At 37.5% G+C, this 23,106-nt stretch overlaps 2 protein-coding genes across 2 annotated transcripts in view; one reads left to right on the plus strand and one right to left on the minus strand.

The window, feature by feature from the left end:
- The window catches only part of LOC109059372 (caseinolytic peptidase B protein homolog), a 32,249-nt gene extending 23,527 nt beyond the window's left edge, over window positions 1–8,722 (minus strand). Inside the window, exons 1-3 of the mRNA XM_042771720.1 lie at window positions 8,187–8,722; window positions 8,017–8,068; window positions 6,622–6,715 (exon numbers count right to left, since the gene is read on the minus strand). Coding sequence (XP_042627654.1) covers window positions 6,622–6,715; window positions 8,017–8,068; window positions 8,187–8,577 — 537 coding nt within the window. The 5' untranslated portion in view covers window positions 8,578–8,722. The remainder of the gene's footprint in view (window positions 1–6,621; window positions 6,716–8,016; window positions 8,069–8,186) is intronic.
- A 2,777-nt stretch (window positions 8,723–11,499) lies between these two features.
- Window positions 11,500–23,106, plus strand: part of LOC109104474 (START domain-containing protein 10-like) — a 15,314-nt gene continuing 3,707 nt past the window's right edge. The window contains exons 1-4 of the mRNA XM_042771567.1: window positions 11,500–11,998; window positions 21,754–21,901; window positions 22,033–22,136; window positions 22,830–22,947. Of these exons, the coding sequence (XP_042627501.1) occupies window positions 11,825–11,998; window positions 21,754–21,901; window positions 22,033–22,136; window positions 22,830–22,947 (544 nt within the window). The 5' untranslated portion in view covers window positions 11,500–11,824. The remainder of the gene's footprint in view (window positions 11,999–21,753; window positions 21,902–22,032; window positions 22,137–22,829; window positions 22,948–23,106) is intronic.

A 23,106-nucleotide genomic window follows, 5' to 3' on the forward strand; every position in this document is an offset into this window, starting at 1 on the left:
GGCATGATTATGGAGAAACGTCGGTTAGAGGATTAAAACGGTGGATCTTTACTGCCCTTGGAGGTCTTGCAAAAGGGTGGGGCAAAACATATTTTGTTTTCCGAAAGGCAGTGGGCTGAGGCTTGGTGACTGACTGATATGTATCGTGGAGTTCGGCTGTTTGTGGCCACGGGTCCTGCATATTGAGGCATGTTCTTGGGCTGCCGAGTACCCAGGATACAATCCCTCCTTTTTTAGATTGGATTCTTCTCCAAAGAGGTTGGTTCCCTAGCCTGTAGGAAAGAATTTCGATGTTATCTTAAGCTGCCCCCTTCCTCCCTCTTTTCTGAGCGGGAAGCTCCAGACAACTCTTGTTTACTCTGGTGACCAGCGATGGAAGACTTTGCTATTTTTTACGGGTTTGTGTTAGCAGAGGAAAGAGGACCTTGGAAGGACTGGCAATGGAGGAAAGCTGGGTAGATTCTGTGAACACGCCACGGGTTGGACAACTCGCCCGAAGCGCGATAGCTGTCAAGAATCGAACGGCTGTGACCATGGCCGATGTACAGAGCCTTGTGGCACACACTCGAAAAGAACCACGATAGCCAGCACGTAGGATGAATACACACACATATAGGACTAAGGCCCGATCCGTCGACACTGCTTACTAAGCTGACATGATGCGAAGGCACCTGCCCTTTTTTGACCAAGCAACACACAACCCATGAAACAGGACAAAACCAACCACACACCACACCACACACACACCATGAAAAACAAACCACACACACACACCAAAAAAAAACACACACTAAGCCCCCCACAACAGCACAACACAACACTGGTAAAAACAAGACTAACACACAGCATAGCAACAACCAACCAAGACAACAAGATCCTCAAACACAAAACAACCACCAAAACACAAAACAAAAACAAACAACCCCACTCACCCCCCACCAAAAAAGACAACACACCAAAAAACACAACAACACACATCTCTACAACACCCAAACCAGAAAAAACCGCAGAGGTCGAACTGCCCCACGTGTTCGAACAAAAACTAAAAAATATAAAAAAGAAACAAGACAGAAAAAAAAAAACAAAAAAAAAAAAACAAAAAGACATTACAATTAAAACAAAAATTAGTGAAAAATTTACCAATGAAATCAAAAGTGATAAGCGGCCGACACACCACCAAAAAACTGTAACCATCTCCAACAAAACAAAGACAAACGTGGAACAGATGCCATTTACAATAAACAAAAAATAAAGAAGGAAAAAACAAAACAAAAAAAAAGATAAAAAAAGGTAAAAAACCACACACTATAACGGAATAAAAGTGAACATAAAAGAGGAAAAAGTCAACCACACCCGATCTGGACAAATGATAATTCCAAATAACCAAAACCAACAAAAACAAAAACCAAACACAAAAACACTTAGAAAACACTAAAGCTTAGAGGGATGAACACCATACAAAACACTGTGCCAACAAGCACAACGGAACCCAAATGACAGTTTCAAAAAACATGCAGTTTCAGACAAACAACACACCCACAAAAGAAAGATTAAACAAAAACAAATCCTACACAAACATGGCAAACATTTTTCAATTGACCCAAAAAGCAATCACAAAATACACACCAGATACATACACACACACTCTACTCGCAAACACCAACGGAAAAAACCAAGCCTCAACAACAACCCCCCAGTGTAACCACCACCAAAAAAAACACAAACTACAAAACACAACCACAAAGACCAATAACGCATTCATCACAAAACCACCCACAACATCAAGAAAACCAACGAAAAACACACACAAACAAAAAAAAACGAAAACAAAAACACCCAACACACAACCCACCAAAAAACCAATCCCACCCACAAAAAAACACCCACCCAACACCATTTTTACCAAAACCCACGACCCACCGGAAAAAACACCCCTCCAGAGCAACAAACCAAAAAAAAAAAAACAAAATACACCACACACAGCAAAACTTACGCATCAAAACACAAACAAAATTTTAAGAAAACACCTTTTAATGACTCACTGTCAACATAATTTTGTCATATTTTATTTTTACAAAACGAAAAGGAACCGAATGAAGACCACACAACACCCAGCCAAATAAACATACAACACACCACGCAAAGAACCGACCACACCCCAAAACAAAACCCAAACTGGACATCTACAAAACCCACAAATGAAACCCAGCACAAACCCACACGAATCACATACCCGCCACTGCACAAGGAAGAACCAATACAACACTTTTACAGGAAGTAGCAACTGCGGAAAATGAGTCAAATTAAGTGACGGCCAAAAAACCACACAACCACCCCAAGTTTGTACACACAACAAAACACCCCAAACCCAACAACCAAAAACCAAAAAACAAAACAAAAAAACAACCCTGTAAGATATAAAATATGTTGCACAAAAAAACAACAGTAAGACAAATGTTTGAATGCAAGACAGTGAACATCACCCCAACAAACAAAAAAAAAAAGAGCGGCAAGGACAATAAATTTACATGTAAAGTGACATGAACGAATATAAAAAAACCCCCCCACGAAAAAACAAAACTCACGAAAAAGTCCCATCCCCAACATAAGAAGCCTGCAATAACACAACGACAAAAAAACACAAAGGTCAAGGTGCAACCGCATCGGAACGGTAAACAAACAAAACTAAACGCCAGAGAATTGTCCACAAAAAAACAACCACGAACTGGGTGCAATACCGCGCAACACTAAAAAAACAACAGGAAACACACAAAAAAGACAATCCGGCTGAACATCTGCAACAAAGCACCAAAAACCGACAAAGAAGAGGCACATCACAAAACTGTGGAACCGGACAACACAAACAAACCAACACCGCACACATGATATACAGTTACCCCAGGACACCTCAAAGGATCTCACGTACTGGGATTCCCCATTCTAAATATAACATAAGGTGCACAAACAATAAATGAAGTGTACAAAAAAAAAACACACAAAACCAAAACAAAATCAATAATAAACCCCTCGCAGACCAACACGAGAACCTATCCTATCAATCTATTACACTACTCTTGAACCACAGGGACAGCCTAATCATTGAACAATATGAGACCCAAAACACAATACACACACACCCCCCCCCCCCACACCCACCACACAACGAGTCATTATTACACACTCCCCACCTTACCAAAATCACTTTCCCTTTCACCAACACCCGCCAAGAACTCAAACAGCGATTTGACAATATTTTGGATAAATAAAAAAAGATCAAATAAAAAAAGATTCGGTGTAACTTGAAGGGGTGAAAAATTGGATGAAGCAAGAATATTATGTAAAGCTACAGAAGCAAAGAAAAAAGTTATTTCAAAGCAAAAATAAAACAAAAAAAAATTGAAATGAAAGAAACTTAGCTTTTTTTTTACGGAAAAAAAATCACGAATTTTCTTTTTAATATTTCTAACAAAAAAATGAGTATTAAATCATAAAAGAATATAATTTAATCAAAAACCATTAAAAAGATAAATGCATAAAAAGTGTTAAAACTTGAGAAAAAATAAAGAGAAAGTAGAAGCGTGCTATAAAAAGAAAAAAAAAACGATATTCCACAAGAAAGTTTCCATAAAAACCTTCTAATTTTTCAATTTTTGTTAGACTTTTAACAAAAAAAAAACGAAACAACACTAAATGGCAATAGGACGCGTAGAGCCACAGAGGTCTGTACGAGAAATGATTTCAGAGATTACTAACATGTAATATAAATGACATCGGGAACACGAAAAAAGGACCGAATTCAGAAAAATAAAATAAAAAATGTACAAAAATTGAAAAAATAGGGACACAAAAAGAAAGAAAATCAAACCTTGGAAAAAAAAAAATAAGAATGAATAAAAATATAAAATGGATTTTATATGGCCCTAAAAATGTCATATTTGTTCAACTTCTGACGCAGGAGAGTGTATGAGAAGATCCAAGTGTTAATGCCGTGTAAGACCACGTGGACGATATCAATTACTTCAATTAATAAGACTTTTTTGATTACAAAAATGTAATTTAACCATTATAAAATGGGAATTCAGGAAAAGAAGATTTTAAACAGATTTATTAGGGCCCTACACATCCAGAACCAGACGCAAACCACCTTCTTTACCAACATCCAACAGTGGGAGACCTGAGACTGTGATTGTCCTCAGAATAGAGCAATCCATCACATAAACACACGGCAGTCATACGGGACGATCGACGTGTGAGAGGATGAAGGTCATTCATGCATAACAGTCACATGTGCCTGAAACTATTGAGCCTCGTGGGGGGAGGGAGCCTCACTCCCAGTCTGACAGCTCTGAGTCAGAAGCCACCAGGGGGCTTTGAATGGACAGGAAGGAACGCGGACTGTGAGTTATGCCAAACTCATAACCAGATGAGAGAGAGGACACACACACCACACAGAGAGAGGAGAGACGGAGACGAGAGAGGAAGAGAGAGAGAGAGTGAGGTGTCTGTGACATAATGATAATATTTTCAATAGAGTACCACTGATGAACGAAACACACATTAATCAGTTTCCAGTGAGGTGAGGAGAGAGACTAGGTTTCACGAGTCTGTTTTTATCAAAATCACTTGAAAAGAGACGTGATGCATTATCACACACACACACACACACACACACACTGAACACAACGAACACAACACTATCACACTATCATCACTGCAGTGTGCCTGAAATATGACAATGTTCTGGATTCATGAAAGATCTGGATGAAAAAAACTAAAACTGCATATTTATCTGAGAGACAAGAACTGGGACCACCAGCAATCCCGTGAACTAAACAAGCGTTTCAACATCCTGTGACACTAACACAACAGAAATTAGCATGCAGCGGGGTCATATTATTGCAATGCTTTACAATAAAGTCTAATTTGTTAACATGAACTAACTATGAGCAATCTATTTAAGCATTTATTTTTGATAAGGTGAGATGATAAACAACTATTTATTGTTTGATTTTAAAAACTTGATTTTAAAAAGTGAGTCAAATTGATTAATAAATGCTGTAGAAATGTGTTCATGTTAACTAATTTGGGTTCAGGTTAACAAAATGAAAAAAAAAGTGTTAACAATTATGATATTTTACATTAAAAAATGAAGCCTGTTTTTAGCGCACCATTAAGATTTTTTTTATTTTCCAAGAAGAAAATAAACCACTTTATCTGTGATGCAAAGAACACACTATATTATTATAATAAATGACTATATACACTAAAATATTATGTAATAAAAATTAAAACAATAAAATATTAAAACAAATAATATTCATATACCAACTAAAAACATATTATAATTAAAAAACATCATTATTTTTACTGCATTATACAGTAGTAATTAAAATATAATGAAAATATGGCAATGAAAATGAAATTGTACATATTATGATATTATAAAAAAAAAAATGTTATACTGCAAACAAAAGGGAATGTTCACTCAAAAAACGATCATGTCGGTCATCATCTACTTCTATCATATCATTCAAAACCTGTATGATTTTCTGTGTATTTTAGTAATTTGATGATATTACAGTATGTGGGCAAATAACAACTGGCGCCCACGTACCAACAACACTGAGGACATTTCTCTAAACTATCTTCTTTTGTGAAGAGACAGTCACGTAGTACCGATGCAGGACGCACAGGAACTTCATAGCAGGTTCGGGTTCTTCAGTTCTCACTAGTCTCTACACAAACACACGTTTATAGTTGTTAAACCTGTCAGTAAACAAGTTCCCCTATCCATTCGGTGTGTGCGTGTGTGTGGGCGTGTGTGAGTGAGCGAGACGCTGTGTCTGTGTGTGTGTGTGTGTGGGTGTGTTGCTTGTGAGAGTCGAGAGAGGAGTGTGTGTGTTGTGTGGGTGGGTTGTTTGTGTGAGAGAGAGTGTGTGTGTGGGTGTCGTGTGGTGTGGTGGTGCGTTGTGTGTGTGTGTGTGTCGTGTTGAGTGACGGTGAGTTGGAGTGTGTGTGTGTGTGGGTGGCGTGAGAAGAGTTGTGTGTGTGTGGGTTGTGTGTGTGTGTGTGGCGTGTTGAGTGTGAGTGTGGAGTGTGTGTGTGTTGTGCTGTGAGTGTGTGAGTGGAGAAAGCTGTGTGTGTGTGGGTGTGGGTGTGGTGTGTGTTGTGTGTTTTTGAGGGGGGTGTTTGTTTTTGAGTGGTGTTTTTTGGGGGGGGTGTTTGTGGGGGGGGGGCCCACAAGTGTGAGTGTGAGGGTGAGTGAGTGAGATTGTGTGTGTGTGGAGAAGAGGGTGTGATGTGTGTGTGTGGTGTGTGTGTGAGTGTGTGTGAGGGTGTGTGTGTGTGTGTGTGTTAGTGTGTGTGTGTGTGTGAGGGTGTGCGTGAGTGAAAAGAGTGGGTGTGGTGTGTGGTGTGTGTGTTGTGTGTGAGTGTGTAGTGTGACACACATTTACAGGACACTCTCTCTCTCAATCACACACACATACACACCACACTCACAGACAACACGCTCACACGCACGCACACGCGGCACACACACAGACAACACCCACACACACACTCACACAGACACACTCACACTCACAGACCACTCTCGCACACACACAACACACACATCACTTGTGCTGTTTGTTCATGGCGGCCACCATGGAGAGGCGTCCAGCCCAAACGGTTTTTGTCGGACTGTTCGGAATCAACTCCCTGCGCCAACAACCCTGAGACACACACACACACACCACCACACACAACACACACACACAAAGACAGAGAGAGAGAGAGCGAGAGAGAGAGAGGAGAAGTGAGAATACTGCCCACGGACAGACAGAAAGCAGAAAGACCTGCTTAAGGCTGTGGTGTGGTGTGTGTGGTGTGTTTACAGTCAACAGTGAGCTGCGACACTTACTCGTCCTCACCAGACTGACGGTCACTGACCTCTAACTTAAAACACTTAACACATCTGGTGTCTCACTCTCATTCACACACACACACACACACACACACACACACACACACAGCCATCTGCACTATCTGCCTTTCGGGGCCCTAACAGCAGAAACCCAAAACTCTCTCTCTCTCTCTCACACACACACACACGACCCACTACAGATACCCACAAACACACACAAACCCTCAGCAAACACACCACAGCACTGCTATCAATATAAACATACAACCAAACACCAAAACTTCTAATTAAACATATCACTAAACACTAAAACAACCCTGGAACCCAGCGATGAACATCTCTCTGATTCTTTTCAAACGCTGAAACATAACACTAAAACAACCAAAACAAACCCAGAAACCAACAACTAACATATCCCTTACAAACTCCAAACACTTATAGATATGAAAATCCATAAAAAAAATCAAAAAAACATTTTTAAAACTATAAAACAATAACAAAGCATAATAAATATAAAACATTTCAGTATTTATTATGCAAAAACAAATCATATCACTTTTTCCACAATTTCATACACAAAGTTAACAATTCCCAACAATAAATAAATAGAACGATAGATTGATGGATAGATTGCAAAAGTACAAAAACATATAAATAAATAAATATAAGAAAAAAACATTAAACAGTAATGAAGCTCTTTTATCGCTGTTCATAAATAAATACATATCCTCACACAATAACTCATTTTTCTTTGGAACTCATTATTCGTTTCCACCACTAAATAAAAAAACAAACAAAAAATAATAATATTTAAATAGAATAAAATATTTACAAATAAATAAAACAAATAAGGGGTCATAAACAAACTATTATACATGGGTCATAACGTAACTAGTATACATTCAGTCTTATTACAGACTAAATAGATGCCTTTTACAACAACAACAAACCCTGACAAGCATGGAATGATTTAAATAATTATGTTTTTTTTTTTTGTAACATTATAATGTATTCAGCATAATTTTTTTTTGGAATTTACTGCATCTTTTCTGAATAAAAGCATCAGTTTGTTGAGAGAAGAGGCTGAACTGATGTTCTTTCCATCTCACCTGATCAGCTCCTGAGTGTTACTGGATCTAGCAGCTTCTAGAAGAGCCTCGGCTGCAGACAGACAGAGAAACGCTTTATAATGACACTAAACACAGATCTGCGCGTGAGGATGTGGATTTATTATTATAACTATCAATATAGTGAGTGTGTGTGTGTGGAGTGTTTGGACCTTTATCATCGCTGTCCTTCTTAAAGCAGAAGGCGAGGGCCGCGACTGAAATGACGCCCGCGACGCCCGCAGCATCAGCGGCCTCTGCGCGGCTCTCGTGTCCGTCTCTGTGGCGCCCCGCGGCGGTCAGACTCGCCCAGCTGCTCCGGCGGCCCTCCAGGCTCTCGCGCCACCTGCTGGCCAGCTGATGGTACTGCATGCGCGACTCCTCGCCCGCAACGCTCTTCCCGGACGCTCGCGGGACTCTGGCCACCGGACTCCGGTTCGGTTCGAGCTCACAGAGGTTTCGGAAGCGGGAGGCCTCGCCGTGGCCGGTCTGCAGCGCGCGGCACGGCGACAGACTGCGCGACCTTCGCATGAGCACGCGCGCCGGTACCGACGACAGGAACATCGCGAGCGTGCGAGCTGACGCGGCAGTAACAACGGGCTCCGTGAACAGATGAGACGGTGTGTTTAGTTTTAGTGCTTCTGTGATCTCGCCGACCACCGTTTTATGGTTTTAAGGTCAGCAGGTGGATCAGAGCTCGAGAGCGGAAACGATCCTCCAAAAAAAAAAAAAACACCCACCGAGCGCGGATCATCATAAGAATAGTTAAATAAATAAACTCACACCACCACAGCACACAAAACAAAAAAAAAATTTTTTTTTTTTTTTTTTAAATTTTATTTACATTTTTATTTTATTTCATTTTATTAAATTTGTTATTTGACTTTATTGTATTTTTTCTGATTGTTGAAATATTGTAACGATAATACAATTTTTGAACATGCATATAAGGTTCATTAGTTAACATGAACCAAGCATGAACAATACTTCTAAAGCATTTATTAATCTTAGTTAATATTAATTCCAACATTTACTAATGCAAAAGTTGTGCTTGTTAACATTAGTTAATGCACAGTGAATTAACATCAACTAACAACGAACGACTGTGTTTTCATTAAATTAACATTAATAAATACTGCAATAAATGTGTTGTTCATTGTTTGTTCGTGTTAGTTAATACATTAACTAATGGAACCTTATTGTAAAGTGTTAGCTACATTTGTTATATATTTTTTTCTATTATATTTTATTGATAATAGATCAATTTTTCTGCTTCAGCTCAAGGTTTCATATTAATATATTGTATTTAAACCTTTAACTAGTTGTATTTAACCCATAAAAAATAGAGAATTTTAATTATTTTGAATTAGACTTTTTTTGTAATATTATAAATGTGGTTAGTTTAATTTTTAGGGTTTTTTTTTTAGTTTTTCACTTGATTGACAAGTTGATTGACAATAGATTGATTTTTCTGCTTGAGCTCAAGGTTTAATATTATAATATTATATTCATAATATATCACTATTAGTAGGCCTGTGTTTTATTATATATCATGATGCAAGATCATGAAAAATATCAAAAAGCCATCAAAATGTGGAGTGATTAAAATCATTTTGAGTTTGATTTGTTTTCATAACATTATAGGTTTTCAATGCCATTTTTAAAAAATGAATGAATGAATTTATTTTATTTTGTTTAAAACTTTTAAGTGTAATGCAATTTTTAAACATGCATAGGTATAATGCAAAAAAAAAACACTGTTTTTGTAAAAGTTCAGAGTTTGATTATAATATTGTATTATTGTATTATTATTGAATCCCCAGTATCAGGCCCAAATATTACGATATATTATGAGCATGTGACGCGTGTGACCTGCAGGTGGCGCCTAAACTCACAAAACACAGGAGCAACACTATCTCAGCAGCCAACAGAAGAATATTAATGCAATATTACAATTAAATGCAGTCAATGCAATCTCTCAATAAAATGCTAACTACTTCATACATTGTCTGGCCAGAATAAAGTATGAAATCAATCACAGAGTTCAACTTGACCACGGCGTTTATAAAAACAAGATGTTTAATTCTCCACTGCCCAAATTGAGCAGTGCAAAGGGTTAAAATAAGGTCTTCACATGTTTGAATGGAGAAAGGCACCACAGATGGACAGTTGAGTGCTGCCCTTATAAGATCTATTGACTTTACATGAGAGCCAGGGTACTGGAAACAACACATTTTCATTTCTGATGTTCAGACATCAGTTTATGGATGCTGAGAGAAGCAGGTGATGGTCAGAGTAAATGTGTGTCTGGCCTCAGATGAGGTGTTTGCGTGATCTTACTGATGTTTCTGTCACATGTTTCTCCACACCTCAAACTTCCTGTGGTGTGGTCTCACGTCTTCTGCTGCGTATTATTAGCACAGTGGCATTGAAATACAGTTTAAATCATGATTTCTGCTCAGTGTGTTTCCATCCAGTGGTGTTTTGGTGGATGTCTGAGGTCAGCACGTGATGCTGTTAGCACTGAATTTCTCCTCTTATTATGCTCTCAATTAAAATGATCTTTTTTAAATGTATTTTTTTTTTAATTTTCATTCATGTAATTTACATAAAATTAAAATGTATTAAAATATTTATTATTTATTTAAATTATCGGATAATGATTTTTATAACATTTACTATTATGAATTAATTAATTAATAAATATGTATTTATTTAAATTATTTATGTATTAAATGTAATATTAAACATAAAAAAATAATTAATTAAATAATAAATAATAATAATAATATAAAAAAATATAAAAAAAAAGATTAATGAATAAATATTTATTTATTTTAATTATTGATTTATTACGTATGCATTAAATGTACTATTAAACAAGTTTTATTAATGTTTTTTATTTAATAATAATAATATATTATTACTATTATTATTATTTTATTCACATTAAATATATTTAATATAATTAACATTTAATAAATAATTGTTTATTTATATTTTTATGTATATTTATATTCATAAATATTTATTTATGTATTAAATTTTCTATTAAACACATTTAATGTTTTTATTTAATAAAATATTATTAATAGTAGTATTATGTCTCAATCTGTTGATCATAAATCCTGTAAAATAATGGTCAGAAAAATCAGTTAAAAATCTGTTATCTATCAGTCGTCACTGTATATCTGTATGATAATATGTCTGTCTTTTTAAAAGATTATTTATTAGCAGCAAGTGCAGATATTCCTCAACACTGACATTTTCATGCATGATTTTTGCCTCAACTTTATGAAGATTTACGGAAGCCTCATGAATTGATTTTCTCATACATGATGTTCTTTTGTATTAAGAGTGATCTTAGTAAAAGAATAAAACGAATCGATAAATGCGTTGGTTGTGATGCGAAGGTAAGAACACGTCAGCGCTGTGCGCGTGCACGAGGGTGGGCGGAGCTCAGCTGTCAGGTCATGCCCGCGCGCGCTCCCGCCTCCGCACATCAATTACACGCACACACACACGCAGCGGGGGGTAACAGCAGCTCGTGCGTTTGCGTTCATTGTTTTTCCACTCGCGTGCGTGCGTGCATCTGGATCTTTAAACGAGCGTGTGTTTGAGCATCAGACGCCGGACGTGAATCAGGGATTTAGAGAGAGAGAAACCGCCCGTGCGTTTAACGCGCGTCTCCCTCGCGTCAATCATCACGCGACGCGCGTCGGATCACCAGCGGCTGGGAACTTCAGGCGCAAACTCTCCCGATAGTTTGATCCGGGAGCCGCGGGTTCAGCAGCAGCAGCAGCAGAGGAAGATGATGAGGATGATGATGTCCGCGGAAGAGGTTCTGATCCCGGATGACCGAGCCTTCAGCCGGTTCAGAGGCGAGTGTCAGTCCGAGGAGGGCTGGAGTGTCACCTACAACAGAAACAACATCTGCGTGTGGATCCAGATGCTGCAGGAGGAGAAGAGCCTGCACAGGATCAAGGTGAGCTTCTCTGATGCGTCTCCTGCTGCTCCGAGAGCTCACTCTACATGAGATCACTCACATACTGACCCTGTCCACTGTTACTGAATATAACACAACATGTAGCATATAGTCTGATACAGTGAGAACACGATGAAATTCTGCTGCTTGTGATGTAAATCAGTGAGATCTTTATAACAGTTCAGATACTGACAGAAATGATCTAAATATCAGTCGTCACTCTTAGGGTTAAAAATAAAAAAATAAAATAAAATATTATAAAACAAGGCAACAAGTTAAAATGTGGAATAATATCATAATAAATATAATAAAATTGTTAAATAATTAAACATTAAATAATAAAACATTAAAAATGAATGTAAAAAAATACTAAAATGAAAACTATAGAAATATATACTATAAATATATAATATATATATATATATATATATATATAAACCTATAATAGTATCCCAGTGATACTAAAAGAACACTCTATATCTCCAGTGATGAGATGTAAATGATCCAAAGATATAACGCAGTGATTGAGAGATGAAGAAATAAAGGCTCCTCAGAAGATGTGAGATGTTCTGGAGGCTTGTGAAGATCATTCCTCCGCTGAGGAACAGTGAAAGTAAAGCTTCTGGAAACAAACGCTCCTCAAAAGATCCTGAGGATCAGATTTGAGACTCTAAAACATGATTGATGGAGAATCAAGTAAAGCTGAGCTGCTTCAGTCCAGTAAGAGTTCATCTGGAGATAATACTGCAGTTATTCTGACCTTTACTTGATCAAAATCACTCAAGATCTGACACGAGCTGAAGCTGGACGCTTGTACAATTAGACTGAAATTGCACTTCTTGATGAATTGTGTGCAGCAGGTCTAACAGCAGGGTTTTGCTCATGATAGGGTTAAGCTCGTCACTGAAGCACTAGTTAGTCACGAGTGTGTGTGTGTCAGCAGTGTGTGTTTAACGGGGCACATCCGGGTGTGTGACGGGCGAGCGAGTGTTGACACACATGTACAGGAGTGTTTGAACTGTAACGGAGAGCCAGCAGGATGTGCACGCGTGTGTTTGTCTTCTCAGACTCCCGTCGAGTCCCCTCAGGTTCGCCGGCTCTAACCGGTGTGTTTTATCTACACCACATCCAGGTTTCTGTCAATACCGGATCTTTTGTGTCTCTGTTTGCTCAAGGTTTTGCAGGAAACTCGAGAGTTCAGAAAGTTCAAAACCTGCTTGTTCAGGTGTTTCATTCTCACGCGGCTCAGCTGAGAGCTCACCTGTGCTTCACACACACACACACACACACACACACACACACACACACACACACACACACGCTGACCCTTTGTTCTCAAAATCACAAAATAGGAAGAAATCTTTAGAACAAAGAAGCAAGGTCATGCAGAGCAGAAGTAAAGCATGAGAGAGGAAATCAGACGTTCATCATCACTCCTTTTTGACAGACCTGTGTGAGTGTGTGTGTGTGTGTGCAATCATTTCATTTTTGAAAAACTGTGTGTGAGTGTGTGTGTGTGTGTGCAATCATTTCATTTTTGAATTCAATCAAAAATATTATGTCGCTTGTCTAAATATCTCTAGTTCATATTCCAGTTTAACGTGGGACAAGAAGCAGGGGATTTTCAGTTCCAGAATCAGTGCTGAAAACAAAAATATGAATTCAGTAGCTTCTTTATTCAGACGCCAGCGTCTCCTTCAGATCACAGATACAGTGTCAGTTTCTCTGATAGCACTGATGACTTCATTTCCAGTGAAAACTGATTCTCCAGTCTATCACTGAGCCCCATTTATGTGTGTGTTTGGGTGAAAGAATCTGCTGAAGTAATAAGTGTAACTATAAAATCTGCATTCATTTCACACACCGATAAACACGCACTTGTGCATTTGTTAGTGTGTGTGAGTGTGTACGTGTGCGTGAGTGTGTACGTGTGTGTGTGTGCATTTGTTTCTCTTTATTGTGTTTGTGAGCGTGAGTGTGTGCACGTGTGAGTGTGCGCGTTGAATGTGTGTGTGTGTGTGTGTGTGTGTGAGTGGTGAGCGTGTGTGTGAGTGAATGTGTGTGATGTGTGCGTGAGTGTGTTTGTGAGTGTGTGTCTGTGTGAGTGTGCAAGAGTTTGTGTGTGTGTGTGTGCCTGTGTGTGTATGTGTGCACGTGAGTGTGTTTGTGAGTGTATGTGCGTGTGTGTGAGTGAATGTGTGTGTGTCTGTGTGAGTGTGTAAGAGTGTTTGTGAGTGTGTATGTGTGTGAGTGTGTGTTTGCGAGTGTGTGCGTGTGAGTGTGTAAGAGTGTTTGTGAGTGTGTGCTTGTGTGCATTTGTGAGTGTGTGTGTTTGTGTGTGTGCCTGTCTGTGTGTGCATGTTTGTGTGTGTGAGTGTGTGTGTGTGTGTGAGTGTATGTGAGTCTGTGTCTGTGTGAGTGTGTGAGAGTACGCGTGTGTGTGAGTGAATATGGTGTGTGTGTGTGTGTGTGTGAGTGTGTGTGTGTGTGGTGTCGAATGTGTGTGTGTGTGCGCATGTGTGTGAGTGAATGGTGTGTGAGTGTGAATTTTGTGAGTGTGTGCTGTGTGTATTGAGTGTGTGTGTGTGTGGGTGTGTGTGTGTGTGCGTGTGGTGTGAGTGAATGTGAGTGAAGTGTGTCTGTGTGTGTGTGAGTGTGTGAGAGTGCGCGTGTGTGTGCGCGCGTGTGTGAGTGTATGAGTGTGTGTGTGTGTGCCTGAATGTGTGCGTGTGTGTGAGTAAATGTGATTGTGTTGTGTGTGTGAGTGAGCGTGGTGTGTGAGTGAGTGAGTGAATGTGAGTCTGTGTCTGTGTGTGTGTGTGTGTGTGTGTGTGTGAGCGTGTGTGTGTGAGTAAATGTGTGTGTGAGCGTGTTTGTGTGTGTGTGTGTTTGTGTGTGTGTGAATGTTTGTGAGTGTGTGTGAATATGTGTGTGTGCGCGTGGTGTGTGGGAGTGAGTGTGTGCATATGTGTGTGTGCGTCTGGTGTGAGTGAATGTGTGGTGTGTGTGTGTGTGTGTGTGCGTGTGTGTGTGAGTAAATGTGAGTGTGTATGCGTGTTTGTGTGTGTGTGTGTGTGTGTGTGTGTGTGTGTGAGTGAATATGTGTGTGTGTGTGTGTGTGTGTGAGTGTGTGCATATGTGTGTGTTTGTGTGTGTGTGTGTGTGAGTGAATGTCTGTGTGTGTCTTGTGTGTGTGTGTGTGTACGCGTGTGTGATTAGTATTCCTGCTGATGCAAACACCAGTAAAGGAAAAAGCAGTAAAGCATAATAACAAAATGCTGAAGTGTGAGAAATACTCTATAGTCTGCAGAACAAAGGCCAGAGAGAACGAGGGCGAGTGAGATTGATTCAATGAATAAATATTCTCTCACACATGAGATCGTTACAATAAATATTGCTAACATCATATTATTATTAGTAGTAGTAGTGGTAGTAGCAGTGAACATTATAATGAGGTTATGTCTGTCACTGTCATGAAGTCAATGACAAGGGTTTCATATTCATTCAAATACATTCTGTTAACAACTGAATTGCATTGAATTTGACAGAGTAAGCTAAATACACACATCTTAAAGAAATAGTTCATCCATAAATGATAATTCTGCCCTCATGTTGTTACACACCTCTATGACTTTAATTCTTCTTTTAATTTAATCCTTTAATTCTTATTTTGAGGAACGCTGGGAACCAAATAACTTTGGACACCATTGACTTTTATTGTATGGACAAATTTTCTCAAAATATCGTCTTTTGTGATCACAAGAAAGAAGTTACCTAAAAACTAAAACCTAGAAAATGTTTTGTTACTTGGAATAAAATAAACACGAATTAAAAATAAAATAAAATATATAAAAACTTAAACCGCCAAGATCATTTTCATTTATCAAGTTGATGTACAAAAAAAAAATATATATAGACATTTAAAAAAAAAAAAACTAAAATTATATTGAAAACAGAAAAAAGGAAGAAATTTTAAATGATTTAACCATCCAAAAATGTTTTAAACAGTTAAACAATAATAAAACAATAATTGTATCTTGGTGATCGTAAAATAACACTGGTTTGAATGACATGAGGGTGAACAAATGATGACAGATGTCATTTTTTATTGTTTTCTGACAAAATGCACAATGTACTGTCACATGAAATCAAGCGTGTGTGTCTGCGGTTCGTTTCAGATCTTCACTTGTGTGATTAGAGCGTTATTGTCATGTTTAAGTTCTTCATGCTGTCCATTAATACTGTGACTTTTTAAATGAAACATAAGTATAATATATTGAAGTTTGACGGTCATTTTCTGAAGGTTCAGCATCTGCTTTCATTGAGCATTTGTGGATAAAGAAAGCTAAAGATATAAATGGAGTCCAGATGAGAATAGAGGAGAAATGCATGTGTGTGTGTGTGTGTGAGTGATGAACAGGAACGTCCCTCGTGATCAGTGTGTGTTTGTTCTTCATGTCTCTCTGGAGGAACGATGCGTCTCTAGAGACTCGCAGGATCAAACCATCTCACACAGAACCAAACATTATCAAACATTCACAGCAGACACCCGAAATGTTTTAGAATCAAAAAGAATTCTGAATTCATTCACAGCTCACGCTCATGTTGTTCCAGATCTGAATGAACTGCAGTCCTTTCTTTCGTTGTATATTATTAATGAATGATTGAGCTAAAGAAAGTGAAAGTGAAAGTGAAAAAGTGAAAAAGTGACGTGACATACAGCCAAGGTATGGTGACCCATACTCAGAATTCGTGCTCTGCATTTAACCCCATCCGAAGTGCACACCACAAGAGCAGTGAACACAACCACACACTGTGAAAAACACCCCGAGCAGTCTGCAATGCTGCGGCGCCCGGGGAGCAGTTGGGGGTTCGGTTGCACTTGCTCAGGGGCACCTAAGTCTGGTATTGAAGGTTGTACATCACAGAAATTCCTGCCGGTGAGTAAATGATGAAAAATCTAAAGTATGAATATTACTAATAGTGTAGTATATTATTAATGAATATTGGATTGACATGAGGGTGAGTAAATGATGAAAAATCTAAAGTATGAATATTACTAATAGTGTAGTATATTATTAATGAATGATTTTTAGGTAAATGGTCTAATCTGGATCTCCTGTTGAGATGTGTGCAGGGTGTTTCAGACGTTCCTCAGCTCTGTGTGTCTCCGTACGGCTAATAACGTGCTTTCATTTGCATTAAATGTAGCAGTAGTTTGAGTTTTGCTTATCATCAGGATCCTCAGGCAAATGTTTTCTCCTTTGAAAGCGTCACAGAATGCTTCACTGCCAGTGGATTCGTTGCATCGAGTCCCTTCCGCTGCTGGTTAACGGTTCGTTTTCTGCTCATTAGCAGGTGAAACAAACACACAGATCACAGAAAGACTTCAGCCAGAGATCATCTTACTTTCTGTGTGTGTGTGTGTGTGTTTGTGTCTTGTGTGTGTGTGTGTGTGTCTGTGTGTGTGTGTGTTTCTGATGAAAGCATAGATGTCAGTGAAGAACACATGACTGCAGGCATTAAATAATGCGCTAGAAACCAGAACACACACACACACACACACACACAGCTCTATGTGGGCGGCTGTAGATGTCAGATTCTCCTCAAAGCTGTTGGGCTTCCCCTGAACCACACACACACACACACACACACACACACACACACACAGACAGTCTGTCCTCCCACTCGTGATGTTGGGCTCCAGTGGAGCTTCAGGAATCCCACTCAAGCGTTTCAGTCCTTCTGCCTCTTTCAGCACAGACTGACCATCAGCGCTGAGGTCAGTAATGATTGTTTGCTGCTCTAGATGATTTCAACCTCATTTATTAATTTCTAAATCACGTTAAACGTTTAAAACACGTTTAAAGGAACTACACTCGCTGTAATCCTAAACCAATCAGCGAAACAGGATCTGGACCAGAGATCAGCACACGCTGACCAGATATACCTGAATATTTTGTAATATTTCATAAATGTGTAAATATTTATTAGAATTTTTATATTTATTTTGTGAATGCTTAGTTTTTATGCATTTTATGAGCAAGTCAGAAGAATAATTTGTATCTTTTTATTTATATAATTCATGTCGTGCAATGCATCATGGGAGGTGTATTTTGTCTGATTTTCATGTTTTTGCAATATTCAAGAATTTGTAAGTATTGTGCATGTGTAGAGTCCTTTGAAATGAAATCAGTTTTATTTTTTTCCCAAATTCTGTTTTCCATTTAAATTTGTCTAGATTTAATTTTTAAAAATTTTTTTAAACTTTAATAAACAAAATGGATGTCTAATCAACTGCATTCATAAAATAATAACAATTTAATAATTGATCATAATATTAGCAATAATACGGATCTATAAAAGGTATTTTTTAATTCTCTGTTTTCGTTTTAATTTTTTTCTAGAATCTGTGCTCTATTATTTAATACCAATTTATTATCTAAAATGTTGGTAATCAACTAAATGCATAAAAAATAAATATGTAATCAAAATAAATTCTAGCAATTGCTTTTATTTTAAACAAATTGCTGCACAACATGTTTATAGTTTAAAACATGAACGCAAAATTCAAATATTGCGCTATTCCTTATATCACACTATGATTTATGTTACATATTGTGATTTTATATCACAATATTTAATATATATTGCAATAAAAATAATGTTTTAATAATCTAAATCATTATTATTGTTATTAAGCAAGACAGAACTGAAATGTGTGTTTGTGTGTGTGTGTATGGTTTATGATATTAGTATTTGTTCTGGATCTGTTATGGAGTGTTTATTATGTAGTATATATGAGGGAGGATCAATCATTCGGTCATTATCTTGAAATAAAGCCAGTCAGAGTGAGCAGGATGTCAGGATCAGGAGCTTCATGTTGTTTATTTCAGATCACTCTCATCTGTCATTCCTGAGCTCCTTATTCTGTTGTTCTGCCAGCATCCAGTTGTTGTTTTCGGATCAGAATGAATGCGGTGTCATATCTGTGCTGTTCACCTGAGCATCATTGAGCTGCATGACAGGATGATTCGTCTGCGCAGTCACATGAACCGACTGCAGATGCGGCGAGTGACGTGTTTCCGTCTGAGAGATGATTTTAATGTCACACTTTTGTCATTGCATTTGTTCTCTGAAGTCACTTACAATGATAGTCAAGCTTATTTTTTAAAATAGCAGCATAGTTTAGTTTCTTATGATCATTTTTACATTTACATGTATGCATTTGTCAGATCCAAAGCAGTTTACATTGCATTTGATCAGTTCTTTCTTTTCCTGGGAATTGAACCCATGACGTTGGTGTTGCGAACCCCATGATGTACTGTTTGAGCTACAGGAAAGTTTTTGTTTTGTCCTCTCTTTTGTATTGTATTATTATTTATGATTTATATCATTTGCAATGCATGATGGGATGCTGCCTTATCTTTTTTTGTCTTTCGTGAATTTTATTTTTTTAATTTTATGTGCATTTTTCAAAAATATGACTGCAGTGCACCATAAACAGTCAGAATTCAGATTCATGACAATTTTCCATCTTCTTTCTTATTTATTTATTCATTTATTTATTATGTCTCACACAGACATGGAGTTTAAGAACTCTTTTTATCACTCTATAAATCAGAAAATACTGTCAGCAGAGAGAAAACAAACGTTTTCACCATGTTTTTAGGAATATAATGTTGTATAAGTCAGTGTGAATGATATATGAAAAAATCCTACAGTAAAAACCTTCAGTATATAGAGAGGAATAAAACTCTAAGTTTTGGTGTTTGTAAGTGCTGCTGAAATGGAGAAAAAACTCATTTTGAGAAACGGCCTTTAAAGATTGTATCGTGAATTAAAGCTACAGATGCAAATGGATTAAGTACAATAATAAAACCAGATGAATGATATATGAACAACCCCTTCAGTAAAAACCTTCAGAATACAGATAAGAATAAAACTCTAAGTTTTGGTGTATGTATGTGCTGCTGAAGTGGAGGAAGAAACTCGCAGCCTTTAAAAATATGCATTTTCGGCATGTTTTTAGATATAAAATGTTAAATAAATCATTGTGAATGATATATGAACAAACCCCTCAGTAAAATCCTTCAGAATATAGATATGAATAAAACTCTAAGTTTTAGAGAAACAAACTCTTAAAGATATGTACTGTAATTGAAATCTACAGACGCAAATGGATAAAGTGCAATAAAATTAACACTTGAAAGAGCAATAAAATTAAAACTATAAACATCTTTTTATCCTCTATTCAATACACCTTTTTATCCTCTATGCTATAGGTTTAGGACTTCTGTATGTAAATGTGCTTTATGATTTATAGACCTTTACAGAAGTAAATCGAGTAACAAGACCTTCACTTTTGTTCCTGGTGTGTCGTCTTTAAAACTCTCAAATACTAGATCTAGTTTGGTTTGGTTTTGTTTGGCAGACACTGAACACATGCAGTCAAATAAGTTCAGCGTCTGCTGTGGGGACTTTTACTCAAGGTCACCGTTTTCTTGTTTAACTCGCGTTAGCTAATGTTTCATGCCAACAAACCATTTAAAGAGACGTGACGTCAGTCAGGGATTGACTTTTTGCTTTTGTCTTCTTTTTAACTATTACTATTTATGTGTAATTTATTTTTATTCCAGTTTTACCTTTAATTTAATTACAGTTAGTGATTTTAGTGCTTCAACTCAAGTTAACTAAGCAACTAACTTAAATTAGTTATATCACCATATCTTTGCTTTTCCTCTTTATCACTAGTGAGTTTTGGAGGATAAAGACTTTAGTGTGTCATTTCTGCGCCTCTAGCTGTTGTTCATTGGTTCTCTGGTTCTTGTCATTGCTCTAGAAAACACAGGTGCTGTTGAGACGAGATCTACTTTAATGACCTGGTTTAATATTTCACAAATCACATCAGATTTAGACTAACTGCAGCCTCATTTCACCTGATGTAGGTCATTAGTTACACACACACACACACACACACACACAGACAGACAGACAGACAGACAGACAGGCGCATGTGTTTCTGTTTCAGGGTCACAGATGCTTGAGTTAGCACAGAATGCATGTTGAAATTAATTTACAACTTTTATTTTATGACATAGCCATGAATATGATCTGCCACTTGATGAAATGTTTGTGCAGTTTGATGTCAATAATATCTTGGTCCATTTCCAGTAAAAGGAAATCTTTAAAGATGTTTATCTGTTTTGTCACTTGACCAGTGTTTTTTTTTAATATCATTGAAGTATTTTTATAGTTTTTGTTAATGTTTTAAATTAGATTTTATCAATCTGTTTTCACTTTAATTTTAAAGTTTTAGTAATTTTGCTGTTTTACTAGCTTTTTTAATGTCAGTATAGTTTTTATACATTTTTATTTAATGTTAGCTACTTCAAATTAAACTAAACATAGAATTGGTTTTTATTTTCTGTTTTCATCTTAATTTTAGTTAAAATTTTAGTGTTTTTGACCTTTTCATTAGTTTTTTTCTAAACGTATCAATAATTTTTATTCATTTTTATTTTAGTTTTAGTTAAGTACATAACTTTAAACTAAATGAAAAATGTTGCCAGTCCAAGTAAGTATATATGTTTATTTATATTTTATTTTATTTTAGTTTACATTTAAGTGATAAAAATAGGTTTTTAAAAAATTATTTTAGTTAACAAAAATAACACTGCATCTGACTGTTTCTTCTTGACCCTTATGGCCTGTGATGCATTCTGGGTAATGTAGTTCTTCTGCTCTCTCCTCAGTGTCGGATGCTGTGTAAGGACATCCCAGCTGAGACCATGTATGACGTGCTCCACGACATCGAGTATCGGCGGAAATGGGATGTGAATGTCATCGAGACGTTTGACATCGGCAAACTGACAGTCAACGCAGATGTGGGCTATTACTCCTGTGAGTGCTGCCTCTGTGCAGAGTTAGGCTTTAAAATCAAAATATGCAAATAACTTTGTGTTTATGACCTGAACTTCGGCTGACTGATGGTTTTATGAGGTGTAGCTCATGCTAAGCGTTCATGCTTTTAGGGAAATGTCCTAAACCGCTGAAGAACCGTGATGTCATCACCCTGCGCTCCTGGCTGCCGATGGGCAACGATTACATCATCATGAACTACTCCGTCAAACACGCTGTGAGTGCTGCTGTGTTACTTTAGTCTCACTGATATACTATTATAGCTTATGTTAATAATTTGAATTAGTTTTCTTTTTTATATTTTCTCTTTTTTTTTTTAATATATCTTTATAGTTGACCATGGACCAGTGAGATTGGATTCACACGTGCTTCAGACATAAAACATTATTAAATATTGTGTTTGTTTACAATTCTGTGTGAACATTAACTGACATCAGAGAACTGTGATCATGTAAATTCAATTCAAGTTTATTTGTATAGCGCTTTTTACGATACAAATCATTGCAAAGCAACTATACAGAAAATTAAGTTTCTACAATATTTAGTAGTAAATATGCTGTTAAATTATTGAAATATTAATTTAAAACCTCAGGGGGAACATGTTTGCTTAAAGCTCGGGATTCGCTGCTCTGTTGGCGATTGAGTGTGCAGCGCTGCATTGATTCTTCTGTACGATCAGCGTTCAGCTGTGACGTGTGTTTGTGTGAGCGTCAGGACAGTAATGATTCTGCTGCTAACGATCTTCTGATCGTTACTAACGATGTGATGATGGTCTGTGTCCACTATAACAGCTGGAGCATGTCACTGAGATCCTGTACAGATGTGTGTGTGTGTGATCTTGATGATTGATTGATTGTGTGTGTGTGTGTGTGTGTGTGTGTGTGTGTGTGTGTGTATGTGTGTGTTTCAGAAATATCCTCCTAAGAAGGACCTGGTGCGAGCCGTTTCCATCCAGACGGGATACCTGATCCAACACACCGGCCCCACCAGCTGCACCTTAACATACCTGGCACAGGTGGACCCGAGAGGTGACACACACACACACACACAGAGACACAGACACACACACACACACACACACACACACACACACACACACACACCACATACACAGAGAGACACAGACACACACACACACACACCACACACACAGAGACTCACACACACCACACACACACACACACACA

Source organism: Cyprinus carpio, chromosome A15 (genome assembly GCF_018340385.1).
Source record: "Cyprinus carpio isolate SPL01 chromosome A15, ASM1834038v1, whole genome shotgun sequence".
Lineage (NCBI taxonomy): Eukaryota > Metazoa > Chordata > Actinopteri > Cypriniformes > Cyprinidae > Cyprinus > Cyprinus carpio.